The following is a 13,062-nucleotide window of genomic DNA, read 5'->3' on the forward strand; positions in this document are numbered from 1 at the left end:
ACTGAAAAGAAAGTGAATTTCTCTAAGATCCTCAACCTCTAAATTTTCTTTGCTGGGAAGAAGAAGAAAAATGAACACATATTAGTGATTTGTTTTTTTTTTTTTAATATATATCACCATCTTTTAATAATATTATATTTATCTTCATCATTTTGTCCAATTCTAGAGGCCATGGGCCAGAGGGGGTCAAACCTTCAGTAAAGGATTTTTACAATATTTCGAAAAGTCTGTAATTGGGTCTCTCTATCAAAATGGTAAATGTGCCTGCCCTAGGACCGTGCTATTATATTTTCAGGTGTCTGCCATGCAGAAATAGCAATGATGGTGTCAAAATATATGGGTTCAATACAGTAGTATCTGTAATAGCAAAAATGAGAAATAACTTAGCCTCCACTAATAGGGAACGAGTTAATACATTTTTATATCTACAGAACTGACTACCATCATTGCCATGCGCTGTTAAAAAGAAGATAAGACGTATTAATACACTCACTTGAAAAAGGTCAATTTTTATATAGTTAAATGTCACAACAGCAAATTGTGTGTGTATACATATACGACATACATACACACACACACTCCTCCCTACCTACTCTATATCATTTAAATAACTACATATACAAATTAAGTCTGGAACGATATACATGAAACTGTATATACCTGTCTCTTATACACATCTAGATCATTTAAATAACTACATATACAAATTAAGTCTGGAACGATATACATGAAACTGTATATACTGTATATGGCAGATATTTCTGGAGACTAAATTGGAGTAATGACAAAATATTTTAATGTTTATTTTAAATATGTCAAATAACAAAAGAAAAAAAGAAGTGGTGGGATGAAGAGTAATTTTTCTTCTCTAAAAGTGCTTTTATTGGCCCCTTTCCCACCATACAATTATAAAAATTTTCAAATGTACAAAAAGTTAAAGAGTAGTATAATGAACACCTAAATGGCCACAATCTATATGCAATAACTGTTAACAAACTTATTTTCTATTTTCCAAAATTTTCCCAATAAACGTGTTGCCTTTGAAATTAAAGAGAAGATGCTCTGGGAGGGACAGACTAAAATAATTTGGAAATTGTTTATAAAAGAAAGAAAGAGAAAACTTTCTTTCCAAATGAGGCTAACACAGTTCATTTTTGTTTAACAAGCAACATATCTATTAACCCATCCTAGTGCACACCCAGTTACTGCTGGTTACAGAGATGTATGGAGCTTAATGGACGTTTCCTTTAAATGCATCTTTTATAAGTGAGTATTTTCTTCCCTTCTTCCACAGACCTTAAAGACTTGTAAAACTTGATCAGCAGTTAATAATTCCAGTAAATTCCTCTACTACATCACCTCTCCCTTTTACTTATCTTGCCCATCTTATTCCATTATCTGTTAGAACTAATAAGTCAAACGTCAGCTAAATGATACCTTCCTATATACTTAAGTCCCCATTTTAATTTGGTAGTTATTGGTGAAACAACTGATGTTACTTAAATTGCCTGTTCCACACTAATTCTGGCTGACCTTGTACACTAATAATCAATGATTTATTGTTTAAATCATTATTCTCTTAAATGATGAGGTAGCTCATGCTGTCTCAAATATAACTTGGCTATACAATGCCATCTGAACTACAATAAGACAGATATTTACAATCGTGCAAAATACTTACAAGCTGAGGTGCCTGCTTTCAATTGTGAAAGCATGAGCTTCCCCAGCCTGTTCAGGTGCTTACATACAGTGCTTCACAGACTGACATGATTTTTTTTTTCATTGTAAAGGATACTTTAATAATGAAAGTATGCAAGCACAAAAAATGATAAATATTCCTGTATATTTGTCCAGACTTACCATGTGAATCCATCACTTAAGTAACAGATTAGTCCTAACACTATGCAGCATCCTGGAATCCTATCAGACTGTTTATCCTAAATCTAGTCCTAGTCCTAGAAAAACTACCAGTTAGGGGGACAAAAAAAATTTATTCAACAATTCCATATTGTCTCTGATGCAGCAATGGGTTAAGTCACAATTACATTATGCTCAATAAGAGAAAAATAAAATGGTTTTTCAGAACGGGCTGGGTTGGTGATTCTTTTTTCACTCATCTTAATGCTAAAAAGACCAAGAACTTTGTTGCCAATAATGGACTAGTGGGCTTCAGCCCTGAACTACCTCTAGCTGCCAGCAGCATCAGAGACTTCAGAATGAGAAGATACAGCAACTCCTTAAAGTGCTCCGTACAGATTTAAGTCCAAGCTACTTCTTTGGAAGGCTCTCAGCAGTGTCAGACAGTGACTTGATTCTCGTCTAAAAGTTTGAAAATGTGCTAAAGCAATGTTCCTCCCCACACTCTCCAACCTCACAAGGATGGTTATACTGACAAAAAAGCACGTTTCTCTGTCTTCTCTTTGTGCCTTAGCTGAGCAACAGTGGACGGAAATCTTAACTTTCTGACCCAACTGTGTTTGTTGTACTGCATTTAAGGGCACAGTTCTTTGACGTACTTAGATTGTTGGAATGCTACATTTATATGAAATTGGGAATAACAGGCAGAATTAAGGAAAAAAGGATCTGACTCCTTAAATCTAGATTCTCCAAAAGAATAAATAACTTAGAATGTAAATGAATCTATCACTCACAAAATGATTTTTTTTGAGAAAGTAGAATTTATGGAATCACTGAACGAAGCAATGTGCTTTCTTTACCTTCTGAAAGGCCTACTGAATTTCAAATTGTAATGTTTGTTTGCTATTTTATCCTTCACAACAGACCCATCAGAAGTGGAAATCAATTTGCCTTCGGGAACAAACTCTGTACTAGGTACTGGTTATATAAATCACAGCCATCTTATTTCATTGAAAGACTTTTTTATTTTTTAACAGAAGATGTGGATTATTAATTCTCTACTTATGTATATTATTAATAAATATTTTAAAGTGTTATAATGTTTGGGGATAAGCAATTATACATTCATAGTAGATATAATATACTAAAAAGCCACATTTCAGATAGTGAAATGTAAATAATTTAAAAACCTAAAAGTTAAGCATCATAGCACCTGTTATGCAACACCTAATAAAGGATTATTTTATTTCATTTTCCAAGAAAACCCTTGCTTCTTCGTGAAAAAGAGGAGACGAACAAGCACAAAAGGGTTATTGGGTTAATAACCCCACATTTTGCTCTCATCCTATTGACAAGTAATTAAGGTAATTCACAGCCACTGGCTAAAATCTATGCAGCCTGAAGCAAATGGTCACATCTCTATGAATTTCACATTAACAGCAGAGTCTATTTCCTTTGTAAAACGGTATAAATTTTCCAGACAGCAGGCCACACCATAGAGCTTGGATGGCAAATAAACAATTTCAACAAATCAAGCTTAAGTGAATTGCTTACCTGAGCTAAAGGGCATAATGTACTGCTTCCTGAGTGAACAGATGTGCCAGGATCTTAGGACAATTTCTCCTTTTCTAGTCTCCTCCTCTACTACAGCTCCTCTCTTATCTCATTTTGTCCACTTTATTCCCTCATCCATTTGAGAAGATAAGTCTAACTTTAGTTAAATGACACCTTCCTTTATACTCAGGTCCCCATTTTAATTTCGTAAAGTCATTGGTGATACAAGAGATGTTACAACTCTAACATTCATTTTTCTTTCTGCTAGCTTATATAAAATTTAACAGATTCTCTCTATAAATGGATATAATCTTCCCAAATACATTGGGAAAATTAAATGGCCAATAGAATTCTTGAGTTTGGCCATATTTGCAAAATTACATCTGAAAGTGAAAGGTACTTGCAGCCAGAGGTCTCCTGGTTGAAGACATTCCTATTCTCTTACCTGCAGTCACCAGCACCTGCTAATCACTCTCTCTACATAGTTCCCATTCTTGCTTTGTATTTACTTCTGGCAACATTTTCTGCTGGTGCTAAAGGAGGTGAGGCATAGCACTTTCATTGGCTCTCTTCTTTTGGGGTACCTTTGCCTTTCTGCTCAACCTTATACCGTATTTCTGCCTCTGGTGGAAGACCAAGGTTGGTTCCAGCACAAATGACATTTATGTGAAAAACAGAGGAAGGAGGGGCAGTGCAGAGATAGTCGCAAGGTACTGAGAAATCTGATCCATTTTTCTATTTCCACAATATGTTGCTCTTTTAAAGGGTGATGAGGTAAGAAATGCAAAGAATCATGTAGCACATCATTTCTTCAGCTTTTGGGTCCTCTATACATTGAATCTGCCAAATTGAAAGGAATATAAATTCCTGGGTCCATTATTAAGAAGTTGCCTGTAGGCCAGGAGTGGTGGCTAATGCCTGTAATCCCAGCACTTTGGGAGGCTGAGGCAGATGAATTGCTGGAGCCCAGGAGTTGGAGCCCAGCTTGTGCAACACGGCCAAGCTCCATCTCCACAAAAAAACCAAAAAATTGGCTGGGTGTGGTGGCATGCCCTAGTATTCCCAGCTACCTGGGAAGCGGAGGTAGGGGGATCACCTGAGCCTGGGAGGTTGAGGCTGCAGTGAGCCATGATTTTGCTACTGCACTCCAGCCTGAACAATCAAGTGAGACCCTCTCTCAAAAAATCCATCAATCAAACAAACAATGAAAAACAAAAAGAAGTTGCCTATAGCCTGAAGTAGTCAGTATCCACCTATTTCAAAAAGCGCTGAACCAACGAAATTTACTACAGTAACTTAATTTATATCAAGTTGCCTTAATAAAGTACTGAGTAGGTGACTCAATATGATGCATCCAGAGGGCTACAATCTATCCTGGAAGATGACACAAGTTTGTTCAATCATCATGCACACGTTCCCGGTGCATGATGAAATAATTTTTTTTTTTAAGTCTAACCTCATATGAGTTAGAATTTTTTTTGAATACCAACATTATGATGATTGTATAGCCACACTGAAAATGCTAACCATTTCTTTCAATTGAAGAGTTACTAGTTACTATGGTATAGCTACATGTAAAAGAGAAAATATGCTGAACATAATAAACCACGTTCAAAATAATTCACTGTAAAATGTGTACTGTAATACATTTGCAGTGTATCATACTGTGAATCAGAACATCCATACGACACAAAGAAACTTGTCTACAATTTGTGGGACAACACTACAGTCACATTTTAATCCCAAAGACTTCTTAGATTAGCTCTTCACTTTGTTCAGTATCATAACGTATTAAGATAGGGTCACTCGGTTTTATATTTTCAGCTCCCTCTGCCATTCATAATTTGCCATTCATTTGGTATACACATGCTTTAGTTGAATGAAAGCAAAAGAGATCTAGGCCTGAATAAACAAAATTGTACTGAAGGCCCCTCAGCAGGAATAGTAGTGTTCCTCTGTTGAGGCACTTAATGTTCTTTATTTTAAGAAACAAGTATAATTTTTGTTATCCTCAGTCACTTTATGTTTCTCTCTAGTAAGAAGTGATCAGTGACATTTAGTAGAGGTAATATTTAAAAATATTTACCTCATTTTCCTACCTCCCTCCCTCCCTTTCTTCCTTCCTCTTTCAGAGTGCCATAAACACAAACAAAAAGGAAAATACAGAACAAATCTATGCTTTCCCATGGGGTGAAAGATGTGTACAGTCATCCATCCGTTTACTCATTTATTCACTTGATAAGATAAGAAACTGAATTCTTTCCAGATTGGTGTCATTGGAAATAATAAAAACAATACTCACGCCCATAAAAATGATAGATATTATTATAAAGACTACAGTTCTTCCAAAATTTGAAGGAGAACCACATTTCTTTTTCTTCCCCACCCCATTTCAGGTTTGCATATAGAACTTAATTTCCTTTCAGACTTTTGCTTGGGCAAGCCTCCATAATAGTAAAATAAAAGAGCAGGATGAACAAAATGGTTCAAAATAAAGTGATACCTTCAACTCTTTTTTTTTTTTTTTTTTTTTAAGACAGAGTCTTACTCTGTCACTCAGGTTGGAGTGCACTGGCGACATCTCTGCTCACTGCAAGCTCCGCCTCCCGGGTTCACGCCATTCTCCTGCATCAGCCTCCCGAGTAGCTGGGACTACAGGCGCCCGCCGCCACGCCCGGTTAATTTTTTGTATTTTTAGTACAGACGGGGTTTCACCATGTTAGCCAGGGTGGTCTCGATCTCCTGATCTCGTGATCCGCCCCCTTCGGCCTCCCAAACTGCTGGCATTACAGGCGTGAGCCATCGCGCCGGGCCTCAACTCTTAATATCAATTGAGCTATACAACTTCTGGTAAAGACTGTGTGTGGATTAGATGTGTGGTGGTTCTTACCTGGTGTTTGAAAGTTAAGGCGCCTCAGTTCTACGGGGTCTGTTGGGTGGTGTGAAGGGATCTCCTTACTGTTCGGTATGCTGCTTTTTCTAGAGTCGGACTCTGCCCTCTTCCTATAGGGGGGAAATAGAAGTTTAAGAAGAAAACAAAAATCAATGGAAACAGATAAAAAAGCAGAGAGCTGCACCTGCACTCCCCCGCAACCTCCCAAGTTTTCGGGTTTACAACATTTTAACCCAGCTGACTTGTGACCCAGTTCAGGTTGCTTTTCTTCCCTTGGCCTAATTGTTCTCTCAGGTCTAAAATTTTTGTTTAAGTGGATGATCTCGAAGTCCTGCTCCAACTGTATGATTAAATAATTCAGCAACTCTGCCTTTTGGCTTCAAGGGGATCTTGGTGAGATACACGTGGACCCTTATCGAGCAATTCTCTTATCTACTAGCTCTATTTGTGAGGAACAGGAGAGGATACCCCTGAGTTGCCAATACTAAGACTGTTGTTACCGCAGAGAAACTACCTGAGCTTAAGCTGAACAGCTAAATCTGTCCACCTTTGCCCTAAGTATATATAAGTGGTGACTACAGCGAGGAGATGCCTTAGATTTTCCCATACGGCAGGTAAATACAAGTGCATTTTTAAGATGCCAAGTTATCCTAATACCTAGGAGAATCGGGACCAGGTTAAACAAACCTCCTCCTTCTCTTTCAAATGTGAAAAAAAAAAATAGTGTTAGCTGTTAACAGTACTAAGCTGTGATTAATATTTTGTTAATGAAAGGTTCATAGAAAGATGAGAGAAAAAGTAATTTCACCTGGTGGGTAGATCAGCTCTCCTGATAATCATTCAAGGTGCCATTGACAGTGCCTTGTTATAAATGTGATTCTTCACACAATACATTTTAACTTTGTTTTAAAAGCTATCTACTAGCTTTATTATCCCCATTTAAGCTCTCATTATGTAATTTTAACTAATTTCTAAGCAAGAAATGTCAGATCTGTATATAAGATTTCTTTATCCAATAAAAAAATTAATCACAGAGTCATAACTATCTTCTTCCAGCTTGAATTAGATTAAAAACCCATTTAATCAACAGAAGCCATTTTCAAATAGTGCTTTTTTTCCCAAATACTAATGCCTGCAATCTCTATGCCGGAGTCACAGTCCCAGTATCTCACCGCTGCTCAAAGCAAAGGCATTTTCATTTGGGGGAAACAGGTACCGCACAGTTTAGGAACTTTCCTCTGTTCGATGTGACTGTGGTACAGCTCATTAGTGTTGCTGTGGCAATGGGCTCTCATTCAATGCCACCCAGGCCGTTCTATGGTTAGCCATAGGACTCCTGCTAAATAGCCTTTCTTCCCATTTCTGCTCATCTGTATGAAATAAAACTAACCAGGGGATGAAGAGAAGACTGATACAAAGGGAAAGTGCACATGATTTGCTCAAGTGTAACGCCTTTGACGAAACATCCTTGATGGAATACATTTTCATGGCTCAGTCCTATTAGACATGTTGCTTTCTCGGTACCTTAGAGTAACCTGTCTCAGGATTTCCTCTTTCTATCTAAAAGTGTCAGATACAGCCTTGGGACAAAATGTACTGCCAAACCATTCCACCAATCAGAGGTGAGCAGTATTCTGAGACCTGCCAAGGCACTGGCAGCTCCAGTTCTATGGAGTAGAAAAGAAGAAAAGAAAGAGAAGAGACAAAGGGCTAGTGAAAAAGATATGAGGAGGAAGAAAAAGACAGGCTCAGAAGATCATGTGAAAGGAGGACATGATGACCAGTTTCAGAGTAGGCAATGTCACTGTGTCTATGCTATGAGTCTTCACCTCACCACACTAAGAGATTCCTTTTACCACTGAAGATGCAAAATCAAAATGGGTTAATGAAACATGACTGGGAGCAGCCAGCCAGCCAATTCGATGTGAAACATGTGGTTGGTCTTCTCATTTCAAATAATACCAATGGCCCTTCTCATGTTTTGATCATTTTGTGTTAAGCTGGCACAGATGCATTTCTTTACTAATGTGTCAGGCACTATGACAAAAATTTAGATTTTTCTCTCTTCCCAACGTGGCTCTGCCATTCTTGTAAGATTATGGAAACCAGAATTAGAAATATCTATCCGGGCAAGAAAATTACTTTACTCTTACAGGTATTGTAGGGTAACCTCCTTATCTTCTTTTTCCCTGAGGCTGGGGTGGGTGACACTGAGCTGGAGGGATAGAAAAGAAAACTCTCTAAAGTAATTTAGTCAATTTCTCTGGTTCCAGGAAAGTTAGGAATTACATCTTGTTGCAAAGATGTTGAGTCTCAGAAAACTCAAGACATAGGACTAAAATTACAATTCACAATTTTAATGAACAGGGAGGGATTTACTGACATTTAATAACTAACTTCTCTTTCATTGTCTATTCAAATGAAATTACTTCCAAGACCTCAGTCTCCTGAAATCCAAGCCAAATAGAAAACCAGTTGCTTAAATGTATTTTGCTTAGTTTTGTTTCAATGATCACAACATGGACAATTCTGGCTGTCCACATTCTTATCACATTATTTTTAAACACCTATTATGTGATGTGCTAGAATGATTGTTTTCTAACACAGAAAACATTTCTAGGAAAGATGAGGAAGATGAAGAGTTTGGTCATCATTGCTAATAATACTAAAGAGTTTTAAAACATTCTCACAAAATATTAAAAGACATATAATGGTCTAAATTAGGCCCAACATGAATGTAAGTAGTAACATTTTTCCTGATAAATTTCAGAGGTCTCATCATTCTCATTTTCAGTTTGAAAAATGGAAAGAATAATGACTACAAACAGATTCTAAATTTTGCCTTGCTATACTATGTATTTTTTCTATTAAGACTGTAAAATGTTAGTGTAAGTTTATTTCTTGCAATGAGAAGTATCTACTATGTGGAGGAGTTATGTAGGTGAAAAGGAAATGGAAGATCACTTGAAATTTTGGATCTATCAGAAACTGCTAATACTATACAAGCATGCAGTTGTTTGGCATGTGGGTAATACACAACACAAATGCCACTCTGGTCTATGGGGCATTTGCTTTCTCCTAGGGTCCCATCTAGGGGGGAAGAAAAAATTAGGCTCCCAGCCAGGGGGGAAGAAATAACAGGGAAGTTGAGTGAAAGATCATATTTATGGTCCTGAAACAAAGATATACAGAGATGTGAGCAGAGCTTTTTGAAAGAAAGGTATACTTGTTAGAAATATCTACTATCAATATTCAAGTAAATCAATCCAAATACTTGTTTCTGATAACATGAAGAATGTAATCCCAACTCTGTCACTATTGATATGTGTCTACAAATTTTCTTTTCAGTTTCTTTATGTATAAAACAGAGGGAGATTAGAAGATGATGTCTAAATTTTGGCTCAACTCTCTCATTTTAATAGAGAAAGGAAGCATTGATTAAGTTGTAAAATGGGAAAAGTGTTATGATGAAAGGTACAGTCTCTCGCTCTGTCGCCCAGGCTGGAGTGCAGTGGCATGATCTTGGCTCACTGCAAGCTCTGCCTCCCGGGTTCATGCCACTCTCCTGCCTCAGCCTCCCAAGTAGCTGGGACTACAGGCGCCCGCCACCATCCCTGGCTAATTTTTTGTATTTTTTAGTAGAGACGGGGTTTCACCATGTTAGCCAGGATGGTCTTGCTCTCCTGACCTAGTGATCTGCCCACCTCGGCCTCCCAAAGTGCTGGGATTACAGGCATGAGCCACCACACCCGGCCGATGAAAGGTAGTATTTTAAGTGAGTTTAAAGTGTTTCGTCTTTTGGCTGAATAACAAAAACAAAAACAAAAACAAAACAAAAAAACACACACTATTCTGCATGGGTTTTCCTGCTGGATAAATGGACGCTAGAGATGTCCACACAAAAAAGACACCCTCATAGAGGTTTAAAAATTCTTATCATTGAACATGAGGCTTGCTGACCAATGTAAAGTGATTTTAGTGTAAATAATGCAGCAATACTTCTCAAACTTTAGTATGCATTAGGATCATCTGGGGAGACTTGTTAAAATACAGCCTGGTGGGTCAATGCCTAGACTTTCTGATTTTGTAGGTCTGAGGTGGGGCCCGAGGATGTGTATTTCTATCAAGTTCCCTGGTGATGCTGGTGCTATGGCTGCTGGTCCAGAGGCCACTCAATGGAAACCACTGGAATATGGCACCGGGAGAAAGGTAGGTGATCTTTGAGATGTTTTTTGTAGTTTGATTTTTATCAGGAATTTATATATATGTTATATGCATATTTATACATAAGTGTATATGAATATATAGATATGAGTTAGAAAGCTAGAAGGTTAGTTTGGATTAATCATTCAATAACCACATAGCATATTTTAGCTATTATTATTGCTATTATTATTCCAGACTGGGAGACATGGATAATAATTTTGAATTAGGGAAGAGTTCTCACTAAGGCACTGTCATCAATATTTGCAGGGTGTGAAAATGCTAATATCATTAGGTGATCTGTAGTCAAACTTGAAAACTAATCTTTGGTAAAAACAAAACAAAACAATACAAAACAGTTTATGAGACACCTCACATTTCTGCGCTGTAAACACATCAACACACACAAATGCCCATTTTAATCTTCACCACAAACAAAACTCAGATATTGGTTTGTGTACTATCTTTTAGACTTCACCTTTAATCTGTTTTTTTTTTCTTTTATAAACAAAATATTTATCTTCCCCAGAATCATTTTAATGAAGTCACTGTGTATATGTAGGCTTTGCCCATCTTCCACTTTTGTATGCAGCCCCGCCCTCCCCTCTTCAACAACTCCGAAGTCTACCAGTTTATTTTTTTTCTTACTGAACATGAAAGGGGTTTGTTCTCTATTCCTCACCTGTCGGGTTTACTGCTCCATTTTAATGCAGCAAAAAAAGGAAAAAGAAAGGCTAAATGTTAGTTGGCCAATGGTAACAAGGATAACCATGACAACCAAGATTTAAGAAATAGTGTTCACAAGTAAAGACACACAACTGACATACATTCGGAAGCGACAGCGAATCAAAATATTTATGGACCTCTGATTATGAACTAAACAGAGCTCTGACATGAAGTTACATCACTGAATACACTGTGTGTGCGTGTGTGTGTGTGTGTGTGAATGACACATGCACTTTTATCCATCACCTATAAAATAATGCCACAATTAATTATATTCCAGGAAGTGTTTGATAGTGGAGAGATAATTTGATTTTTAAAAAACATGCTATGAGAAAACTACTAATGTATTCAATGGGAATACAGCATCATTCCGCAAAAGAAATTCATTCATTTAAAATAAAAAGCCTTCAATTAAGAGGTATGTCATTCCTTTCATATTAAATATCTACAAACTGTATTGAACTATACAGAAATTTGCACAATTGAATACTATACCAAAAGGTAATAAGGTGGCAGAAATTATTTCTTCAAATACCTCTTGCCACATCTTTTTTCCAATGAAGGATTAACCGCATCTTCAGTTTAGGAAAATATAATACTCATCATTATAAATCTACAGAGCATGGCCCATTTATACGGTTGGGCTCATCCAGAAAAACATTTTATTACCAGCCATTGACAGAATATGTATTTTCCTAGTCTGTGGTGCTGTCTGTGAACACAACTAGTTCATGCTTATAGCTCCTTTCACCTGTGATATTATGCTGATTGTTTAAATAACCGTATTATTTCTGCAGCATATAACCTTTTCCTGAAAACAATTAATCTAAAAATCGTCACTGTGAGGCAAATTGCAAAGCTTTCAGTGAGTTCCCAATTGCAAAATAAAGGTACTAAGTTCTTCTTGATGCAATGAAATATATACCCAAGTGGCTGGAATATCTGGCCCTGTGAGACAATTCAATCCATCTCTTTTCAAAAATAAAACATCCACATTTAAATTGCACAAACACACACATACAAAGTAAATGATGAAAATGATATCAAACACATTGGTTAATTCTTCTTATTCTTAATTTTAAAGTGATTTACTTAGTGTGCCAGGTTAAAAAAAATTCTACATAAATGTTTCCAATTTGCTCACTTTTTTAAATCAATGACTTTATCAGGGAATCAGCTGTAGAAAAATCTATGCCTCAGGATGGAAAACCACCTAGTGAATTATCAGTTCTATGGATTAAAAGGCTGCTTGAGTATTCATATGCACAAATGCATAGTTCTAGATAAAGGTCAGCCTCACCATACACCTGGGTACATATGTGGTACAAATATCTAAGTTTGAAAGCTTTCACAATTGGTAAATTTAAATTACAGGCCAAGGATTTTATTGCAACTCTTGCCAGCCAAAATAAAGGTGATATTGAGTGATGGAGTCAACACATAGAAGGAATTGAGTTTGTTTAATACTGTTTGACTTGTATACATTTAATTATTCAATATTTTTGTGTGCCAGGCACTCTACTAGGCAGTAGGAACACAATAATGAATAAGACAGAGTCCTTGACCCGCAGTTTACTGGAGGCAGAGTGCCAAGAAAAGGGGAATTGACAGTAATGCAGTAGGTTCTATAATTGACAGGTAGAAAGTAGTTTAAGAGTCTTGGAAAAGCGATCCTAAGGTAGCCCGAACTGCTAGAGGGGAGGAGAAGAGAGGATAGAAGATGAGACAAGCACCCAGAAAGCCTTGGTTAAGTAGGTAGCATCCTAGCTTACTTCCAAAAGAAGAGTTGGAGTTATCCAAGTCAAAAGGAGTGGCAGGGGAGTGACAGG

At 37.0% G+C, this 13,062-nt stretch overlaps 1 protein-coding gene across 7 annotated transcripts in view; it reads right to left on the minus strand.

Annotated features, from left to right (window-relative positions):
- The window catches only part of PTPRD (protein tyrosine phosphatase, receptor type, D), a 462,557-nt gene that overhangs the window by 144,845 nt on the left and 304,650 nt on the right, over positions 1 to 13,062 (minus strand). For all 7 annotated transcript variants that reach the window (XM_011969903.1, XM_011969901.1, XM_011969904.1 and 4 more), the window contains one exon: positions 6,302 to 6,414. In XM_011969903.1, the coding sequence (XP_011825293.1) occupies positions 6,302 to 6,414 (113 nt within the window). The remainder of the gene's footprint in view (positions 1 to 6,301; positions 6,415 to 13,062) is intronic.

Source organism: Mandrillus leucophaeus, unplaced genomic scaffold (genome assembly GCF_000951045.1).
Source record: "Mandrillus leucophaeus isolate KB7577 unplaced genomic scaffold, Mleu.le_1.0 Scaffold92, whole genome shotgun sequence".
Taxonomy (NCBI): Eukaryota; Metazoa; Chordata; class Mammalia; order Primates; family Cercopithecidae; genus Mandrillus; species Mandrillus leucophaeus.